At 39.5% G+C, this 23,259-nt stretch overlaps 1 protein-coding gene across 1 annotated transcript in view; it reads right to left on the reverse strand.

Annotated features, from left to right (window-relative positions):
* Positions 1-23,259, reverse strand: part of LOC6569517 (protein sidekick) — a 56,648-nt gene that overhangs the window by 6,639 nt on the left and 26,750 nt on the right. Inside the window, exons 3-9 of the mRNA XM_032741293.2 lie at positions 17,747-17,923; positions 13,616-14,372; positions 13,053-13,180; positions 4,655-4,774; positions 4,249-4,404; positions 1,699-2,127; positions 416-613 (exon numbers count right to left, since the gene is read on the reverse strand). Coding sequence (XP_032597184.2) covers positions 416-613; positions 1,699-2,127; positions 4,249-4,404; positions 4,655-4,774; positions 13,053-13,180; positions 13,616-14,372; positions 17,747-17,923 — 1,965 coding nt within the window. The remainder of the gene's footprint in view (positions 1-415; positions 614-1,698; positions 2,128-4,248; positions 4,405-4,654; positions 4,775-13,052; positions 13,181-13,615; positions 14,373-17,746; positions 17,924-23,259) is intronic.

Raw genomic sequence — 23,259 nt, forward strand, 5'->3', positions numbered from 1 at the left:
TCCCTTAGCGGATTGATTTGATTATCATCACTATTGAATCATTTTTTAAACGCAGTTTCTCTCAAGTATAGATCTGAGAAAATAGTTTTATATTAAATTTTGTGATAGTTCTTATAGATTTAAAATTTAGCAAAACGAAATTATGCTTGACTTTCACAGAGTAGAAGTGGATAGATATATACAAGTTTCTTTCGAAGATGTTACTTGCAATCCACAAGCAAAGTCACAAAATCAAAATACTTGACAAATATGGAAAAACGCACACAAAATAATTAAAGTTAGCTTCAAGTTAAATAACTATAAGTTCGATTTATGTAAATAAAAAATAAAATAAATACAAAATTCTTGTCTAGGCTACCGTTTGCCATACAGGCAAAAGATAGATAGATAGATTGGTTGGTTGGAATGCACTTACCTTCTTGGGGCAGCTCGATGACGTTACTCGGTTCGGATGGGGAGCCCTCGCCGACACGATTAACGGCACTCACGCGAAACTGATAAACGGTAGCCGCCTTCAGATTCTCCAGTAGAACCCAACGCTCATTGGCTGAAACGTTGGCCAATTCGGTGACCCAATTGAGCAGCGGATCGGGCACTGGACCTACGAATTTTTCTATGATGTTAATGGGATTGAAGAAATACCGTTGGGAGTCGGGATACAGACAGTGAAAGAGAGAGCGAGAGAGAGTGAGATAGAGTGAGATAGAGTGAGGTAGAGCGAGAGAGCGTGCGAGCGAACGAAAGATCATCGTATTATGTTATAATGGGTAATGAATGAGTGATGAATGGGTGATGAATGGGTGATGAATGGGTGATGAGTGAGTGTTGAGTGAGTGTTGAGAGTGGTTTGCAATTTACAAAATGAGTGTGGATTGTGTTATTTTTGGTTAGATGTGAATTTTGTGAAATGTGCGAAATAAGTAAACAAAAATAATAATACAAAAATTAGTAAATTCAACGAAAATGTACAAATCAAAATCAAATGTATAATATCAAGTTAATGTATATATATGTATATATGTAAATATATGTATATTTGTTTACACATTACCACACGTCCCGTGATTCGTCAGAGTTATTTGTTAATTGTTGTTAAAGCGATTGGGTAAATAGTAGTTAGAAGAAGAAAGAGAGAACAAAACAAATTGCATCAAATTAATTATTTACTTTAATGTAGATTTTTGTAATTGCTTTTCATTCTAGTATATCTCAAAGAACCGTTGTTGGACACTCGATATTATTATTATTATTATTATTATGGACAAATCCAATTTGTAATTAGACCACAGAAATGGATAATTAAATTTCTGTTCGGTTTCGTTGTGTCTGCTCTCGTTCATTTTGTGTGAAATGAGATGCATGTTTCCTAATTACACGGTCCAAAATCAGGGAACAACATGATGCCTGATTATCTGTACCTAATGTTGTTCAGTGTGTACATCTGTGTGTGTGTGTGTGTGTGTGTGTGTGTACGATAAATCAAATTCCAATACCAGAAAATATTCGTAGCCATAACCAAGTACAACCACAATACTCTTAGCGCTAGCTAACCCACACAACAACTGTGATGATATATATACTTGTCTATACTACACTATATATATATATATATATATTTATGGGTCGCAGGCGCGGTGGGTGGTGTGTGGTGTGCGGTGTGTGGTGTGGAACAAGTTGATAGCATATGGCAAAACTCACCCAATTCGGAAACCTCACGTCGCTGGATAATAAATTTGGAAATTGGACTATTGCCATCAAAGCCCGCCGTCCACGATACATTGATGCTGCGCTGGTGGGGCTCCTTTAGACGCTTCACCTTCACATTGGTTGGGGGGAAGGGCAGCTCGATGACGCTGAGGCGCGAGGAGCGCGTCTCGTTGCCACCGGGCGAGGTGACGACGCACGCATAGCTGCCCACATCGCTGGCCCGCACCGCCTGTATCTCCAGCTGGCCATCCGCCTGGACGCCAATTCGCTGCGAATTGACTATCGGCGCCTTCTGACCCTCCCGATACCAGTCAATGTTGTACGGCACACTGGGGTCACTGGACACCTTGCACTGCAGCGTTGCGGTCAGGCCAAGCAGCACGGTGGTATCCACAGGCGGCTGAATGATTTGTGTTCGCACTAAAGCAAAAAAAATATGCATAAAATGAAACAGTGTGTGTGTGAGAGAGAGAGAGATAGAGAGAGAGCGAGAGAGAGAGAATGGCATTAAAAAGTAAAACCGATTAAGTGCAACACATTTGTTGAGTTTCCATTTAATGCGGCCGACCTGCGTCTGGCGTTCAGCAAATTAAGTTACAGGCATGCGGCACAGGTGTACATATATTAATATGCATATCTGTATACATATATATATATATATGTATAGAAAAAAAAACCTTTTTCCATCATTTTTGTTGTTTTGTTAAGTGGAATATGTGCTTACAACAATAATAATTATATATTTAAGAGTTAAAGTAGCAGCTACAAAGGCCTACCAATCTACTTCAATTTGGTGAGTATCCATTGCCGGTTAATTTGTAAGAAGTGCAAACATGTTCAATGAAATCTTCTGTTTTGGACTTATGAAAATGTACATTTCCAGTTTTGGTTGGTGTGCATTAAAAACTCAACGCGCTCAACGAGTCTTTTAGAGTCCGGCCGGAGACCGTTTTTGGCACTGTGGTCTTGTTTTACTGCTCTTTTATTTCCTTTGTGGCACGGTGACCATTTTGTTGCGGCTGCTGCTGCTGCTGTTGTTGATGTTGATGTGTTCTTTTCTTTTGAATGGCGGCGCCTCGTTTGCATACTGTGCACACGCGAATTTCAGTTGAGTTCCATTTTTGATTGCCGGCACGTTTTGTGCAACACGCACAGCACATGGACACATGTAGAAGTGCAACGCTTTGACACAAGTAGAAGTGCAACGCTTGCTCCAATTAGCGAATTAAAATATATAGTTGGCCTTTTAGAGTGTCACTTTAGTAGCATGGCTTAAAGCGCGGCTTGCAGCGCAGCTTGCAACGTGTCTTGTGGTCAGTTCGTCAACCTTAATGCACTCCAAATGCAACAGTTCTATTGGACGCTTAATTATTGCTGTTTATGTTGCATGTGTGCTGTGTTCTGTGTTCTGTGTGTTGTGTGTTCTGTTTTGTGGGTGCTTGCTGCGGCTTTGATGACACTATATGTTGTGTGTGTGTCTGTATTGATATTGTATCGATGCGCCTCGGTGCTTTTGATATTGTGATTATCGACCGACGACGCTGCAAATCTGCGGCAACTGTTGCACGGCAGCTAGCTGTACATATTTGTGGTCTTGCCGTTGCACAAATTTTATCAGCACATGTCATTCAGTGTGTGCTTGGGGGGGATGTGGTGTGGTGTGCCACACGTTGTTGCACGTCACAGCTTGACGCTATTCAAAATTAATCTGCATTAGCCAAAGTGGCAAAGTATGGCACCAAATACAAACATTCACTTGATCACTTAAAGATCAATATTTGTCACATTTGCCACTCGACAGAGTGAAGTCCATAAATAAACCGTTTGTGTTGCCCAAAATTAGCCTCGAGATTAAAAACAAGTTTAGCTTAAATTACAAATTAAAATACAAATTCTAATTCTTAAAAACAAATATGAACCTTGACCAAACTGGTGTCACGCATTACAATTATTATTATATATTGCAAATAAATCGGTATACTAGCATCAGCTATAGTCTTTATACTAATACTGACAGCTAGTCTCAGAAAGTTAGTCTCAACTTAATGATTGATTGCTCTGATTATTGATTTTACTTACACAACTTATTGACTAAATTGATAGCTGATCAAAAAGATCGACTAAGTTTTGAAATTTGAGTACTAATTATAATATAAAAATATATATATAAATATATATTATTACGTATTACATTATTAGATTTGACGAGCAAAGGCATATAATATTTTGAATATATCCAAATATAAAATATAATTATTAATTATAGTTATAATTATTGCAATTGACTGCCGATCTTTCGTTTCGCCAGAGGGGTTAACTACTACGTTTATATATAAGCACATACCAATATGCATGACTTGTAATGTGTTATATGTTTATTAGTTGGCACTGGACATCTTTGTTCACTCCAGGCCTAAAGACTAACAACAACAAGCAATTAAATTGGCTACTGGCTTGACGATTGACAATTACAATTAATACGTAAGCTTTTTAGTGGGGTTTTTGGGGGTTTTGGTGGGTGGTCGCCGTATCATAACTTACCCAACACACTGAGATAGGCCTCCCCCTTAACGGAGCCAGCCTCGTTGGCCCGCACACACATGTAGAGGCCCGCATCGGAGGCGCGGATGTTTGCGATGAGTAAATCACCAGAATCGAGCACTTGAATGCGGCTTGATATCTCGACCAGTTGGGTTTCTAAGATTTATATTTGTTTTTGTTTTATCCAGCAAGCAGTTTAAGCGGGGAGTGCGGCAGAGTTGCAGTTGCAGTTGCAGAGTTGCAGTTACGGTTAGCAATTTAATTTGTTGGGTTAGCATACGAAAAGAATAAAACACATTGAAACATTTTTGATTAGCATTTAAACACTCATCTTTCAACTACAATATTTTTAAAACGTGCAACGTAACAACAAGAAATCATTATTATTGCGGCTTGTGGCACTCACCATTATAGATCCAGGTTATGTTCGGATTGGGGGCACCAACAGCTCGACACGAAATGGTCGCATCCTTGCCATCCAGTGCCGTCGAATTCTGTGGTGGCTTCTTCATCGCTGGCGCCGTTGCTGTGGGTGGGATGATCAAAACTATTGAGTATCTACGAAATTCACTAAATTCAGTGTGTGTGTGTGTGTGACTGTGTGTGTGTGTGTGTATGACTGTGTGTGTGTGTGTTACTATGTGAAAGTAAAGATTCGAGCCACATGGGACTGCAGGACAAAGGTGGATATACATGTCAAGTGTGCTTGCTTGTGTGTAAATAAGTATATAAGATTGTGGCTGTGAGTGTGTCAATATTTAATGTGTATATGTATATAAGTGTGTGTGTGTGCGTGCTACAAACAACAAGCTGAGTGTGCAAACTGTGCTAAGTTTTGATACAAGAAACTGCTGATAATAATAATAATAATAATGATTAAAATCAACAAGCAGCAAAACAAAATTGCAAATTTTGTTGCCCGACTTTTACATGATACGAATTTTGAGCACAAATTAAGATTTGCAAACTCAAATTAAGAATGTGATTTAAGAAATAATGTGCATTCTACAACTAAAAATGATTTAAAACAAAAAAATATATTTATACATATATATTTTGGTTTGATGGAAAAATCGAAAAATATTTACTATTCAGGCTTCAGTATAATGAATGCAAAGAGATGAATAACTGCAATTTGCACTCATTTTTAATGATTGCCATTGATGCCTGCCTGCGGCTCTGATTTAACTCAACGCGTCGCTGGCAGCGATAAATATCAATTATTTGTTGAGTTGCTCGGTGTTGGCGAATTCTTTTCACTTTTGTTCTGTTTTCACTTGTTGTGGCGAAATGTCACGAGTTATTCTTTGTGCTTGCTGTTGTTGCCACAGCCACAGAAGCGTGTACAATTGCCAACCAAAGCAATAATATAATTAATTCGTACTATGAAGCATTCGTTTTAACTCTGCTTTTTTAATGAAGTGCACGTTTCTTACAATAATATATTTATTTAAGCATGTCTGTGTGTGTATGTGTGTGTCTGTGCATAACTACCACTATGCAATTGACAGTATTAATTGTTAAGTTCTAAATACGTGTAAGGCGAATAAATAAATTAAAATATTAAAGCATCAGTTAAAATTAAAATAAAAAAAATAAAACAATTTGAAGGATTTTCAGTTTAACTGTCAATAAGAGAGAGATAGAGAGAGAGCGAGAGAGAGAGATAGACAGAGCACTGCTGGCAGTCGAACTGACAGATTTAAGTAGTTTTAATATGCTTCGTCAAGTGTAGAATAACTCAATTAGGCTTAAGTGAGTGCACTTTAAGTTAAGATACCCCAACCCAAAAAAAAAAACAAAAAAAAAAATGCCAATCAAATAATTAAGGCAAATAACAACGAAGGCAAACTCATAATGGAAGGCAAAAGAGATTAAGATGGATGGAGGAAGGATGGAGGAGTGCTCATTAGTTGAGATTCCATAGAGTAATTAAGCAAGTAATTTGAACCAGTTGTACTTAAGGACATCGCCAAGATATCCAATAACCAATTAATTGTGCAATTGAATATCTAATTAAACTAACAAACAAACAAACAGATTTCTCGCAAAGTAGTTAACTCTAATAGCGTTTCGCGTCAGCTTATTTGCAGCCCTAATTCATCGACAGTATCAAGCTATGACCGATAAGGCGGGGAATGTGGGGTGGGCGGGGGGCTGAAGGTCACGTTAACGTGCTAAATGTGATTAGGCGGCACACACAAAAGGCATTGTACCACGCCCAACACACCGCCCCCTCCCCCCACCATCCCCTAGCCCTTCACACCCGTCGCTATTTTTGTGGCTGTGCACGCAAGGGGCATATTAAAGAAATGAGCGTAAAAAACGCTAAAAGAAAAGAAAGAATATAAGCATGCTCTAGTAGAGAGTGCTCGCCTGGAAGATGCCCTGTCTGTACATATAATTAAATGTATATTTATATATATATATATAATTAAATTGATATGCACAGCATATCAATTTCGAATTGGAAAGCTTTATCTCTAAATTTGTGTATTTTATTGATAAGAGTAATCGATTTTTATCGATATTCGCGAAACAGAGGGATTTGTGGCAAGCGGAAAGTTTCTAGTTGTTGTAGTCTCTGAGCAGGCGATATTCATACGGACGGACGGCAGACCATGCCCAGATTGACTCCGCCTTTCATGCAGTTCAATAATATAAATGGTTTATGGGGTCGGAAATGCATCCTGCTTACTGCTTACTGCTTCCTGCTTCCTGTTGCGTTCTTTCGCATAACCACGTTATACACTTTTCACTTTTCACCCAGGTGCCAACAGAAAAACAAATTTGGTTACTGGCACAAATAATGAAATAAAGGGTTTATTCAGGGAAAGGGGTTGGGGGAGAAGGGGGTGCTTAAATTAAATAAGGCGAACGGTTGCTATGATAAATTTGTCAGATGCGACATGGGACTGACAAATACCCGAGCGCCTTTTATGCGACCGTACAATGTGGCGTATGCGCAACGACATTTTAACTGTGCTTCCTCTTTCGAGTTCCCATTTTATTTTGTATTCGTAACTCATTTTAAGTTGATCCACGAAAGTGGCCGACCTAAGTTAAAGTCGTTATGAGACGCCGAGAAATGGCACCCAGCACCGGCGATAATTGCCATTACTCGATGGGTGGTAGGGGAGGTGGGTTGTGTGTGTTTCATTTGTGTCGATTGAATCGACGTGTGTGTAGTGGTACACTATTCAGTCCACTGCACAACATTTGCATGGAAAGTGTGTTTTTATATTCAGCCCGAGGCTTTCTCATTCTCATTTTCTACTTTTTCTATTATTACAGAACACTACTGCTTTTAAATGCCCCGCAATCATTGTGGGACATTAAACAGGTTGCTTAGCAACTGAAAATAGCCATTAAAATGTAAATTAGTTTTGCAACAAGCAAAAAGAAGAAACAATAGTGCCTAAGAAATATATGTGGCATACAATAGCCATTATATAATTGGTTGGCAAAAAAAAGGAAGTTATATTAATATGCTCTACAAGCAGAGCTTTTATGATGGATGGTCAGAAAATAACATGGCTATATCAGATCTGATAGTGAGTAAAATTATATATATATATATATAAATATGAATATGGTATCTGCTGCATTTAAAAAAAAAATAGAAGCTCATCTGCAATTGATTAATTGATTGATTGGCATTGCATAGCTAAGAAAATTTTATAATTTTGCAACATTGCAGATACGAAAGCCACTCAGTTGTCGGAGAGTTGCAGATTTACTAGTTGCGTCATAGAAAATTGTTTAAAATGATGTTGATGGAACTGTTTGCGATATGTGCAAGACTTTCTTCTGTATTTGCTGTGTGTGTCCAACTAATTGAATCTTTCCAAATTGTAGTTGGTTACCAATTTTATTCGCTCCGATTCGATATTGCTGCTGTTTATCTGCTGGCATTCGATTTTTCTGCTGTTCGATCTGTTAGCAGGCAAGTTGAGCAGTTAAATGATGTTCATCGTTTACACAAGTAGCTCGCGTGCTAGAGCCACCTGTTGTTCGTAGATAAATCTAGTTGGCGCCATCTAGCGTACATTGTGTGCGTGTGTGTATGTTTATAGTCTATCATTTTCAGTTCTCATGTTATTTCAGCTGCAGTCATGCATGCAATTTCTGCAAGGGAAAATGTGCCACGCCCAGCCGCCCAGCCAGCTCATCATTAATAAGTTATGTTGTGCTTAAGTTGCTGCTGCTGTTGTTGTTGTTGTTGGTTGGCAACTTTTACGCTGTACACAAACAAAACAAACATTGTGAAGCGCCGCCTGCCACATGCCAGGAAGAGGCGATTAAAATCACTTTGTGTTTCGGGAAATCGCAAAATTATGTTGCTCGAGCAGCCGGAAAATGTGCAGCAGCAAATGGTAATGTGCCAAATTGTTTACCTTTATTACTCCAAGGTGCAATCGAAAAGCCAAGCCAAGACTAAAGCCAGCCAGGCCAACAGCAACAACAACAACGCCTACATCGGGGAAAAACAGTTGAAAACAAATACAGCAAGTGGCAGCAAGAAAAAACTTTAAACAACAACGAAAAAGAAATATGCAAAACTCTGGCGAGGAGAGGCGGCGCAATTAAAGTGCAGATAACGCTTGGTTACGCCCCCTCACTTCTTTCCGCTGCTTGCGACGCGATATTCTGGAAAATGATTTGAAGCCAGCTGCACACAATCTCACAGGCAGCCAACCCACTCCCCTCCCCGCCAATCCGTCACAACCAGCAGCTTGCCAGCCAGCCAGCCACTTGTTGCCATCCCCAAGTGCTAAATTAAAGGGGACAACTTATCGGTAATTACGTAAAGTAAAACTTAAACTAAAACTTAAACTAAAACTAAAACTAAAACTGAATAAACAAATGCAGTGCACCAGTTAAAGTTAAAAAAAAGAAGTGGTTTACAAGTGCGTTCTGCAGCCAGCCAGAGATGGGACTTGAGCCACTCACTGAACCGCTGATCCCATAAGTAGAAAACTAGTTAACCAAGTTAATGGCTCTCCAAGGATAATAGCCACTTCAGACAGTCGAGAGTTGCAATGAAATGGCATTGAGAGTAATTATAGAAATATTTGAGTAAAGTAGTTGCAACTACATATTTTAAATAAATAATAAATTCAGAAAACACTTCAATAAGGCGTTTTCGCTTAATTCATCGATCCCATTGGCTTAGAATATTAATCTGAACATTGACTGTTGTTGGCTGTGCAGTTGTATTGAATCAACAGTACTGCCTCGCCTGATAAAAGAGGGTTTCAATGTCTTTAAAACTTATAGCATGCAACCCAAGGATGCTGCATCTTTTTCTAGTTAAGGCGACACACTCTGATCTGCTGGGATGTGGCTTGAGGATTCTTCCTCGCTTTCACAAAACCTGCATAGCAACTGTGAATAATTAGTTTAGTTAGGCGACTTCCTAGTCCACAATGTGCTGTCAGTAGACAGCAGGTGAGTAACCTAAGCCAATTCTTCCCCATGGTTCTCAGTTGCTTACATCGTTTATGATTATAGTCGCCTCAAAAAACATCTGGCTTGTCGGAGTCCAGTCCAGGGGCCTCTGCCCAGCTCCGTTGTCGCCTCTGTCTTTCTTCGTTTCAAAACTGTAGTCGTAGTGTGGGAATGTTGCTTATCACATGAATCATAAATTGGGGCTAACCTTAAATTTCAAATGAGTGGCTTAGTCATTTGGCAAGGCAAGGAAGGTCGCTGCCTGGCTGCCTGTCTGCCTATCTGGCTGGTCATAAAGTAACCTGAAGGTATCCCATCTTCAAAGTTGCGCAACTTAACTGACAAAAGTTTTTCAATAAACCGCAGCCAGAAGGACAGAAAATCGCTTAACTAGTTGTGGCTCGATGAAGTGCAGCAGGAGCAAGGAAAAATCTCTGGAATTGACAGCGCACATAGAGAAAAGCAAGCAAATTGGACCGAAAAAATAAATCAACACGAAATATGCAACGAAATTTTCAATTTACATGGCAAGTGGTCGGTCAAACAAGTCACAGACTGTTCGCGTGTGCAAATCTCCGACTGTCCCGACTGTCACGAGTCTCATACTGTTCATAAAAATGTACCAAAAGTATCTCAAAAAATACAACTCAAGTTTAGCTGAGCAGTGACTGAGAGAGAGAGAGAGAGAGAGAGGGGGGCGCAGAGGCTGAAAGCACGCAACAGAAAACGACAGTTGTTCAAGTTTAAAGAGCCATAAAATGAAACAACAACTTGAACAATAACCGTCTGCCTTGCATCCTTCTCTCTCTCGCTCTCCCGCTAGCTCTCTCTCTCGCTCACACACCCACACTTTTCCATAATTTGCGTAAAATGTTTCGAGACAAGCAGGGCCAGAAATGGTATCTGTTCCGTTGTTTGTCTCTCGGTCCGGCTGTCTGTCTCTCTGTCTGTATGTGTGTGAGCCGAGCATAGATAAACAAATAAGACAGTCAACACTGACAGCAGGCTGTCAAATATTTAAGTGGTAGACAGAGCTGCATTTGCTGCCTTGAGTAATGCATAATTGTTTAGCAGCAGCCAGTCGCAAATTCACAAACAAAATATTGCCAAAAAAGAAAAAGACACAGCTGCACAATTGGGCATGAAGTAAGCATGCATCGTCTGCGAAACTGACGACAACCATCCACAAGCGGAATTTTATAATCTAATATATCAATTCATGAAATTGCTGCAAACGTTTTTAGCTCTGCAAATTAAAGTCAAATTAAGATTTACAATCGAAAACTTAATCTGTTCTTTGCTCAACGAGAAGAAGGTTGAATACATTTTTGATTTAATTTTATACACACCACTGGACACAGACGTAAACACAAGCAAGTAAAGTTTATTAATGCTACACTAACTGAATTCCTTGTAGGCGTTCGTCCTTCAGTCATATTAAATTCATTAAAATGTGAAATTTTGCCGCAGCAAATACAAATATGAACTTCAATACATACAGACATACACAGTAAAGACATTTACATACAAACATCTTGTTGCACAGAAATGCTTGCTCACTCTGCTGTTGCTGCTGCTGCTGTTGTTGCTGATGGAGACTTGCCACTTAATGGCACTTGGGTGCACTCGGCGCAACAGGCAGACAGGCAAAGACAGAAAAGTTAGCAAGACTCTCTATGACTCTGAATATGCAGGGCCCACTTAATAATAATGTTTATTATTATTACAAGTAAATTTACTCGAACAATAACCATAACAATGCATATTTATACAAAATGCTTGAGATGCCCAGTTTCCTTCTGAGAGACTGAGCATTAAGTGTAAAGTTTATGAATACATCATGCTGATTGTTAGATCAGAAATCAAATACTTTCCGAGCTGAGAAATGTAAATGTGTATTGAATAGTGTAATATTTAATCAGACAACAGAATACATTAAATATGTAGAATGGGATAACACGCCTGTTTGTGGAAATATCTCAGGCGAACCAGTCACAAAATTGCAACAAACACTATTAATTGAATGTGAATAACATCAATTTGAGCTGTTTTTCTATAGTGATATTGAATTATTTTATAACTCTGTGTGGGCAAATCTTCAATTAAATATTTATCAACATTTATATGCGAATTATGTTTGTATTTAGTCCAACAACAAATGAAAAGTTATTTTCCAAAATTATTGTAATTTTTAGTGTGATTAGAAAACTTCGTGCATATATAAAATGATATTATATATATATTTTATATCTGTAAAATGATGAAAATAACAGTTACAACAGTTAAGCCTAAAAAACTAGATTTTATTAATAATAATCGGATAATAATCGTAATTTTTTCACGATGATGTCGATGATGATGTCGATGATTGTGGTTAATGCCAGTGCACACAGAATGAGGCAACAAAAAGTGGCCATTGACACTAAACAAATTGCAACAGCTATGCATTTAAAAATGTTGGGGGGTTGGGGAGTGGATATAGTAGGGATTTGGGATGCTGTGTTTATACTACTGTGATGCATGAGCATTCCGAGCACGAGCGAGCACGAGTTGAGTGCAACCATGAAGAATGAGTGCAATGAGTGCAATTTGAATGACTCGCTGATGCATGAGCCAAGTGCATTTTGATTGTGAGTGCAGTGGTAAACAACAACAGAGAAAAAGAAAAACTAAAAAACAAACAACAAAAACAAAAAACAAACTTAAAGTGATTTTTTCTCTTTCGGTATCTCTGCTGATGCTGTTGCTGTTGGTTGAGTGCTTTGACAAAATAGGTGTGCGGGCGTGTGTGTGTGTGTGAGTGAGTGAGTGAGTGTTTGTGTGTGAGTTCTGCATTCTGGATGCCCATACCAAAGCGAAATTCCTTGCGTCTATTGCCCTTGTTAGCGTTCATGCCCATGCCCGATCCCGAGCCCGATCCCGAGCCCGATCCCCGGCCCGATCCCAAGCTGTTATGTGATGCTCTCACCCGCAAGATGCGCGGCTGCGCCAAACGCTTCACGCGCGGCTGTTGCAGCGAAGCTGCCGCTTCGGTTGTTGCTGCATGTTATATCAATGTATATGTATATGTATATGTATGTGTGTGTGTGTGTGTGAGTGTGTGTGTATTGGGTTTACATTATAGAGACAGCACAACATGACAAACAGAGTTGGAGAGAGAGGGAGAGAGAGAGCACCGTTTTAGTTTCAATATATGGTTTAGGCGCGTGCTCCCAAAATGCATTCGAGAGGGATTAGTTGGTGGCACTTATCCTAATGAATCACTTAATGGCGGCATCATTAATCATACAAATATATAAAGATGTATACAGCATAGCGATAGATGTGTGCTGCACTGGCAACACTTGACTTACTTTTCACTCGCAGCCAGGTGTAGGCAGACTTCTCGCCGGCCTCATTCGTTGCCAGGCACTGAAACATTCCCTCATCGTCCAGCGACAGTTTTTTAATTATCAGCGTATTATCAGCATTCAGTTCGTAGCTGCAACAAAAAAAGGCATTCAATGTTTCACATTACTTTGAGTTTCGAGTTCGAGTTCGAGTTTGAGCTGTAATTAAAAATTGCATTGGGCATTTTTTGTTCTGTTCCTCTTCAGGCAGATTACACACTGCGCTCCAATTTCAAATGAAGTTGCACAAAATTGCTGTGCTGGCAACAAAATTAAAGTAGCGCCAAAGTTGTATTTCTGCTTATTATTTACGTTACAGAATTCCTACTCAAAAAAAGTTGACAATTTTAATGTCAGATTTTCAAGCTCAAATAAAGAAGTAAATTCAAGAAAGGATTTCGCAATAAGATGCAAGAAGATAAAAGGCTGGTTGATTAACATTGTTGAGAATTTGAGACTCTGATATAATTAAAAACTAATAAAAATAAAGTAAAAAACTGTGTTATTAACAGTAATTTCAAACTTACACTTCGTCTTCCAGTTGCGCCTCGGTGATGCGTTCGGCATTGCGAAACCATTGGACCTGTGGCTTGGGATCGCCAACAACGTCGCAGGACAACTGCACCTGGCCGCCAAACTCGCCAAAGGTCTCCGAGCGCAGGGGTGAAACGAACATGGGTGCCTCGAGGATCTGGACGCGAGCGGTGGCTGTGACCGTCTGATAGCCACCGCTGCGCAAACGCACCTGGCAGCTGTATTCGCCGGAGTGGGAGCTGTTCGCCTGGAGCAGGGCCAGCGTGCGGTTCCATTGATCGTTGAGGGTGTGCATGATGCCGGCATTCTCAACGGCGACGCCATCCTTTAGCCAGATGGTCTCCAGTTCGTGCAGCGGTCGGGCATTGGCAATGCATTGCAGTTCGGCGACGCCCTCGCCACGCTTCAGCTTGAGATCCTGCGGCGGCACAATGATCTTGGGAGCCACCTCAACATAGGGATCACCGGTGACATTCAGATGGACAAATGCGCTAATCTCCTCCTTGCCCAGTTGGGTGTTCATGGCCCGAGCACGATACGCCTTCCGATCGTTCTCATCGGCGCTGAGGATGATCAGCTGATTGGCCTGTGTGTAGGCGTACTTGATGTCGTAGTTAAGGGGACCCTCTTCGGTTTGCCAAATGACAGATGGCTTCGGCACCGAATCGATTGCTGGCATATCAAAGACGGCCGGATGACCGCTGACAACCGTTAGACGACCCTCGGTGACGTTCTCAAAGATGCCCATATCTGCAGCAGAGCAAAAATAAAAATGTGTCAAAATTAGGAACTAGTCAAAATTGAAATATATGCAGCAAGCTAATTACAATTTAAGTGTGCCAATGAACTTTTGCTGACCCCCTCTTGGGCGGGGCTTAAGTGTCACAACAGCTAATTGAATCAAGCGGCGACGACCTGGCCTGGCCTTGCCTGGCCTGCGGGCTGCCACTTTAGGTTAACCTCTTATCAAGAGGCACAGCAATACAGTCATCCCCCTCTCCAATCCGCCTACCTATCCAACAACCAACCCCAGCCCTACTCATAATTTTAGTTTACTTGCTTAGCAGGCACACTGCGAGAAAAATACGTTGGTGGTGTCGATGCTGATGTCAAATTACAATTTCAATTTATTGAATAATCTGAATTGAAGAATAAACTATTTTTTTTTAATTCCTAAATCTATTTTTAATACTCAAAACAAAAACTTTCATTCTTGATTCAAACAGATTTAGTTGTGATTGAAAATTCAACAAATATTTTTAAAGTTTTTAGAGAATTTTTCACTTAAAAAATTTTAATTTTGAGTTTGAAAAGGGAATTTTGAAATCAAAAGTTATTTGACTTTCTTATCGAGATTATTTCAAGAACGAATTTCAAAAAGAAAAACGCTAGTTATGTACTAGAGTCTTGGTACTGCGCATTTCTCGCAGTGCACTTGACTACCTCTCCTACTACTACTACAATTAGAGCTAACCACATGCCTCCTCCTCCCCCCTCTGTTCTATCTAATAGGTTATTAGTTCAGCATAAGCGCACTCCTACAATTAATTAAGTGCTCAAGACGCTCCAACTTGGCTACGATGAGGCACAGGCCAAGGCGTGCCACTCCTTCAACACACAACAGCACGAGAGACGTCATCAACATCATCATCGTAATCGTAATCGTAATCGTAATCGTAATCATCATCATCATCATTATCATTATCATTAAGCAGCTTGTCACATACTTGGTTGGCGTGCCCAAAAAGAAGGTCACCAGGCTTGTCCAAAGCTCGATTTATGAGGTTCAAGCAGCTATATAATGTTTGTGCAGCATACACACACACACACACGCTCAAGTGTTACTCAGACATACTTGCTGTGACCCGCTTGCCACAATTGCTTGCCTCGTGCTGTTGTCGTTTTTGTTGCAATTAAGTTCGCATTAAGCCTAAATTAATAGCAACAATCTAACACTGCTGATGATGCAGCTCTGACAGCCGTCTGATTTGCAACTTGCCCCCGATCGAAACAATTAAATACAGCACAATCGATTCATCAATTTATCTGCCAATTATTTATTTTGTTCAGTTATAATTGCTTAATCCAGTTGAGAATATGTTTTTCGTTTAACATTTTCCCTTCTCATACCTTAAATCAAGAATAAATTTATCTGATTTTAGTTCCGTTTTCCTTTTTAGTCTATATATTTCTGTCTAATATTGTAAAATTAAAGTGTGCGTTTAACCATTCATTTGCTGTGCCATTAATTGTCGCCTACTCTGTGAAGTCGCATAATAAATAGGAACGAAATGAAAATTGTTTTCCACAACCCAATTGATAGGCAGGCGTTTTCCTCATAAATAATAATGGTTAATATTGTTTGACGACAGGAAAAAATAGCAGCTGGCTGCCAACACTATTATACAGATACAAATAGATTAGCCACACTACCTCCATATATATATATATATATATATATATATATATATATATATATATATATATATCGATTTAGCTGTCATTCATGTTTGCATATTGTGCTGAGGCTGGTTTTTGGGCAGCCATTTGGTAACAGCCATTAAATGACAGCCCAACTAAACTTATCTATTTGAGCAGGAGTTGATTGACATAGCTTGGCTAACAAACTAATTGGGATAAGGAACACACCTTAAATCAGGAATATACCTAAAGTATTGCATGTGGCCACGAATCCCAATTCTCAACTCTTAAAAGCGAATCTATTTTGAAAAGCAATTTCCCTTTTCACTTTAAATACACCAATATTCGAATTTCATAAATATAATAAATAAATCACAGTTCGAACTTTTCGCTTTGCCAATAAACTTGTTCGGATTTTGGTGAGGCTTTCGTGGTGTTTGCAATTAACAGTTAATGAGTGTCATGTGCGGCAAAATGTTGAAAATTCACTCCTGCTCCGGCTTATCATTTATCGCTTTTCAAAAGAGTTACTGCTGCTTTTGCTTTTGCTTTTGCTATTAAGCCAGCCCAATCAGTGAGTTGCCATTTATGTGGCATATCGCTGATGAATGCAATGGTTATTCTGGCCCTTGCTTTTTCCAGAATTCAAAGTGTGGGCCAAAATGAATGGCCCGCTCTTTTTGGCCCTATCTCCGCAATACCAATCGCATGAATCATGCCTATTGATCTCTAGACACTCTCACACACACTGACTGACTGACTGACTGACTGACTGAGTCATGAACTGTTGCCAAGTGCAGGCGCCTCAGCTTTAAGCCAGCTTTTGCTGCAAACGGAAACGAAGAAACAGACAAAGAAAAGAAAAGAAAAACAAAGAAAGCCAATTCGATTGGTTTGGAATTACTATTGATTTGTTGGGCTGTTCTCTCATTCTCTCTCTCTCTCTCTGTGTCTCCGTCTCGCTCTCCCTTTAATTTAAATGCGCATTTGATTATGCAAAGCGACACCTATTGTACATAGTTGGCATAAGAATTATATCAATTTCATATTTGTTGTATATGTTTGGCATTTTATCATTCAAATACTTTTTTGATAATAAATATATGCAAAGCGAGTCGATTACATTTGATTATTTACAGGTTGCCTTTTGATTTCATTTGATTGCTTTTTATCTGATTACATTATTAGATAAATTCTTCTAATAATGTGTTTAGTGTCTAATAATTGGCCGAGTTCGTTGAAAGTTCGAGCAGAATGCTGAATAAGAACATTAAATTATGTTAAATCATTTTTGTTTTTGAAGATTATACAGATTTGAGGTTAGTTTTACATGTCGCAATTTGTCGCAAATGCAAATTGTGGATTATTAGAATTGTGCATTTCTATAATGAGCAGCTCATTCCAAATTTGAGTGCCAATTAGCCGTAAATGTAAAACCTTTAATGGATGCTTCAGTTAAGTTTTTGGCCACATTAGACAGAACTGGACTAATTAAAATGGCTGGTATGAAACTGATGATGTTGATAGGTATTGATAATACTGTATGATAAAACTATGAGAGACCGTCAATAAGCCAGCAGTAGGTGGCAACTTAATCCTTGTGAACGCAGATACATATCTTGTAAAACTCACCCCCTCATCTGACTATCTCGCTCTCAACCACCCTGGCTCCCTACGTCTTTGCCTCTTGGGGATGTACTTACATGCAACCACAACATCGCTTTTCTCGCTGAAAATGGATCCAGCATCGTTCCTGGCAATGCACTGATAGCTGCCGGCATCCTCGCGTCTTGTGATGTGAATGCGATAAAATTGACTCGATGAATAATCGGCGACGGCTGCACCATCCTTGAGCCAGCGATATGTGGGCTGTGGCGAACCTGAGAATGGAGTTCAAGTAAAACACATGTATAAATAAGTAAATGCTTGTCTGTGTGTGTGTGTTGCAACAAGAGATAGTTGCCACAGCGGCAGCCAGTTGCAGCTGGAGGGGCTGGCTGGCGTGTGGCAGCTATTCGCGCTCGTTTTGCTGCATAATGAAAATGTTTTTAAAGCTCATATCTCGTTGCCCCCCTTTTTTGGGCTGATTGCGATTAAATCTTATGCTGGCCACGCCCGACCAGGATATTACGTACATATTGCGCCCAGTGTATTTGTGTGCTTTGTGCCTGTGCCTGTGCCTGTGTGTGCGTATGCGTTAACTATCTGTTTGAATTTCCATTGCCTTACTCTCAGCAGTAGCAGTAGCAGTAGCAGTAGCAGTAGCAGCAACGGCCATTTTGTAAGCAAGGACCACTCCACATAATAGAGGGGCACAGGCAGCGAGAGTGTTTGTGGTTATACAACTCACAGAGCAACTCGATTTGGCACACAATTTACACAAATGCGATCGGCAGCTGGGAGTTTGATAATCGACATTTTGGCTATTGTTGCAACGTTGTTGCTCTGTTCAAAATGGTAAATGGTATAAAGGGGTATATAAAGGAGTATCCCGCAACGATCCATACGAACTTTAAGAGCTACTCAGAGATACTCAACATTTGGCAATATTAGTTACAACATATATAAATAAATCATCATCAACTCATCAACAGTTCGAATTACCACCTACAAGCAGACTACAGGGTATCTCGTAGATGAGCTCTCTCTCTCTGCTGGAGCATTCTAATTTTGTTTGATTTCGATTTGCCGACATGCATTTAATTTAAAGTTGATTTATGTGCGGCCAAGTGCCAAGTTGCTGCTGTTGCTGCTGCTGCTGCTGCGGCGGCTGCTGCGGCGGCTGCTACAAAATGAGAATTGCAATTGCAATTTGTAAACACAGATATTGTGTGTAACCAAGCAACCAACCGTTGGCCATTTGGCTGTTCTCGGCATTGAATAAAATATACGTTTTTAACTAAATGTGTTCTGATACTCATCATTCTACCAAATCCACTCTCCACCTCGAAACCACTTCGCTGCAGCGAAACCAGTTTACTAAATGCAACAGGGCCCAGTGGCAACTGCTCGTTTCAATTGCTGAAAGCCGTTGGAGACACTGCAACTGCAGTTTCGGCATTCAACTTCCGATACGAAATTCCTTGGCCAACATTTAAACGAGCTGAAAGCGTGAAGCAAACAACAGCAACAATAACAGCAACTTTATGTTTGACCTAGATATACCCTTTAAATAACACATTTCCTAACTCAACCTCAGATCAGATCGACAATATTATCAATTAATTATCAACTATCAAAAACTTTAGATAAAATAAGAGTTTTTTAGTTTTTATTTCACAAGTTTCACAATTTATCAAGAACTGTGGAAATTCGCCAAGGAAAAGTTTCATAGCTGTTAACTTAAAGATCAAACTGACAACGATTTAAGGCATTTATTCATTTGTATAGACCCTCAAATGTATTCAGAATTCGGAGCAAATATAACAAAAGGAAAAACGTTTTCAAAATAAATAAAATCAAACTTTATTTGTTATAATATACATTTATGTGTATAACAATGTCTTTGTTAGAGTATACACAGCAATGGCAAAGCACACAAGCCGCACACTGAAAAAAATACCAAGAGGTCGAGTTGAGACGGGGAGGGGAAAAGCAAGGCCAACGGCAAAGCAATTGCATTCAGTTGGCAGCAGCAGATGAAATCGAATTGAGCAGACAACTTAAACCGAATTGAACTAAGTAAAAGGGCCACAGCCAAATCAAAATAAAAAAAAGAAGACCAGCAGATGCTGAAGCTAAACCCAAAGAAGGGAAGAAAAACGCATTTCTTCAAGTGTTTGGGGCCGGCATAAAAAGTTTTGACCAGCAAGCAAAGGGGCCAAATGTCTATTTGAACATTTTGGCCAATGATGCTGCTATAAAATTACAATTTGGGGAATTGCAAGGCAAATTCACAGAGCAACAACTGCAATTCAAACACTCGAACACACACACAGAGACACAGAGACACACAGACACACACAGTCGTCATTTTGGTCAAGAGCACAGGCAGCAGCAGACGGCTCAATGAACAAGAAGCAGACTCAAAGTAAGTAAGCCAAACAGCTAAAGAAATGCACGCAAAACGCAAAAAAAACAAACAGATAATAACCGAAAAGAAAATGCGCTTGCAGACTTACTTCTAGATATCTCTCTTAAAATAAAAAACAAAAAAAAATCTATTAAAATAAATTAAAATCAAGAAAATATATTTGGCTTATGTCATCTAAGATGTCTCAAAATGTCCCCAAAATGTTACAAACTGCAGGACAAAATGATGATACCCTTTGCAAGGGCATCTAAAGCGATGAGGTATTCTCCAGCTTGCAGCGATATGTGTCAGCGTTAAATCGAAGTGAAAGCTCCAATAAGCTGAGCAGCCAAGCAGCGAAGCAGCAAAGCAGCTAACCAACCAGCAGCAAATCCACCGTCAGCCACCAACCCACCCAGGGCTATACACAGCTGCGGTCAAAATATTATTACTGTTGTTTGTTTTTGAAAATGTCAACAAATATAGTTCGAATATAGTAAATAATCAATAACTAAAGATGAGTAAACATTGAAAGATGGAATAGCTAACCAAAAACAATTAAAGTCTTTCAAATTGATTACAAATGGATGGTTATGGAATAGTAGAAAAACTTTCGTAGCTTTGCCTGGGTCTAAATCATATATCTAAATGTTAGATATGATGTGCGGATATATCAGACTTCGCATAGTATTTCGTGCAACTCTCGTTGTCCTGTTGGAATATCCCAATGACATCCCATCAGTAATAATGATAGTCCGATCCGATCGGAGTTTTCTTTTGTCCAATATTGATACGGCAGCATAACAAGATAAATTCGAACCAAAAATTGAGCAACAGTTTCAACACTCGCTGCAACATCGATGTGTTTAATATTAAAATAAGGTCAGCAGATTTTTGGAGCAATCCATCATTCGCAATGAGAAACCAAGCATGAGTTGGCTTGCAGATTGAAGATTTTTAAGAGGATTACATTTTCAGCAGAGCAATGCTTTTAAGCAGGCAAACAAGTAGCTATTGTATTATTTTACTCAATTACTTTCAATAAACGTGTTCAGTTTTAAATGTGAGATATGAAGCAGCGCAACTATTATTTTGAGCGCAACTGTATACATTTAGAAATATATATATATATATATATTTATATATATATATGAGGACAAATGTGTGTCTGCAATGCTGACACACAAATGACTTTTTAATAACTAAACTGAGAAATCCCTTAAGACTAAGCCCCTTACAGCTACACACATACGGCCACTGTGTGTGTGTTTTTGTGTGTGTTTGTGTGTGTGATTAACGAGCTAAAAGTATTTTATTTGCTTTAAGTACACTGTATGTGTATAAAAATATTGCGAATAAAATGTTTGGTGCACTTATCAGCACTCATCCAAATAAAATATAAAATCGTTGCCATTATTTAAGACTACGACTAATTTCCAAATGTGATTTTTCCTATACTGTTTGATCTTCAATCTATATCTATATAAACTATATTTATTTATATATGCGTTATTAATGCTTTAAAGCTGAAAAGGCAGCGTTAGGCTAGGCTACATTGCCACAATATGGCGATAAATTGACATTGGTGGCGCCACAAAGTATGCAACACACTTTGCACAGCTGCTGTACTTAGAGGCGGCAGAGAGACAGTTTCTTCGACTGCTGCCGTAATTGAAATTCGCTTTCGCACTCAGTGACTCAATCGCTCAATCGGCCAATCAATCAATCGTTCAATCAGTCATTGTCTAAGCAACTGCGACTGCATATAAATAAATTCAATAAACTGACGACGACGGCGACGACAGCGATACCAATTGCATTTGCTGCATCTGTGTAGTGTGCAGTGTGTGTGTGTGTGTGTGTCTGTGTGTGTGTGTGTGTGTGTGTGTGTGTGTGTGTGTGTGTCTGTGTGTGTGTGTGTGTGTCTGTGCGTTTTACTCCTTCTATGCAGAAGTGGCGGTAATTGGTTGATACATATGTGTCTCGCTCTATCTCTCCATCTATCTCTATCTATCTCACTCAGGATCTGTCGCTGTCCCAGTGGAATCGAAACATCGAAAGTATCTCAGCTGCGGCCTAAATTGACAACGTCACAACGAAAGTATCTTAACTGCTGCCTTACTGCGGTTTCGATTTATAACCTCAACTCTAACTCGACTTCAAATGTTTTGTTACAATCGTCGAGCCGTTGGATGACACCCGGTCGACAACAGCAAATTGATATCCGTCTAATGTCTTCCGTCTTCGACTGAAATGCATTTGCAGTTATCCTTCTTGTTGTTATTGTGGTAAGTAGTAGTTGTAGTTGTTGTTATTGTTTTCATTCCCCTATTCTCATCCATATTTTATGATTGTGTGTTTTACATCAAAATTTAAGTTTGTGTTGCATCTTAAAAGGTTTTCTGAATTCCTCAAGTTTATCTATCAGTTTGAACTTGTCTATAGAGGCTTGAATCCCAATAAGCAGACTCTGTGTAGTCTGTGTGCAGTAAGTTCCCTGCTCGGTTACAGGGTATCGGCTAGTCACTCAACATGAATGCATTGTTGTGTGTGTTTTTTATGGTTTTTGCTGTTGCACATTTTTATTTAGCATCTGTGTCGCAGCAGGAGACTCGTCACTTTGTTTGCCTGTGTGTGTGCGTGTGCGTGTGTAAGCAACTCTGTTGCAAATGTTTACTAAACTATGCACAGGGCGAGGCAACAACAACTGCAGCAGCAGCAAAAGCCGCCAAAAGCACATCAACTAAGCGCTTGCACACACACATGTATGTACATAAGTATGAGTGTGTGTGTGTGTGTGTGCATCGCTTCTTGTTTCCATCGCACTCGAATTGAAGTAAACTTGAAAATAAGCAGATGCTGAAAGTAAAAGGTAAAGGTAGCAGCTAAAAGGCTTTTTGCAGCACGTTCTCGCTCCGAGTCTGGGTCTTGGCAGCTTCGCTTCTTGCTTTCATATTTTTTTATGTTATAGTTGCTCTTTATGCTGTTGTTGCTGTTGTTTTCGTCACTTTTTATGCATTTGCATTGCTTACATGCATTTTGTTGTTGTTTGTCTTTCCCTTATACGATTGGTCGCTTGTCCTTCATCTGCCTGCATCTCTCCCTCCCTCTCCCATAACCACAAGTGTTGGCCAAGAAGCATCAGCAACAGGCACAGACAGCAACAATATGGCCAACAATTTGTGTGTCAACTGTGTCAGTCAG

Source organism: Drosophila grimshawi, unplaced genomic scaffold (genome assembly GCF_018153295.1).
Source record: "Drosophila grimshawi isolate 15287-2541.00 unplaced genomic scaffold, ASM1815329v1 contig_848, whole genome shotgun sequence".
Lineage (NCBI taxonomy): Eukaryota > Metazoa > Arthropoda > Insecta > Diptera > Drosophilidae > Drosophila > Drosophila grimshawi.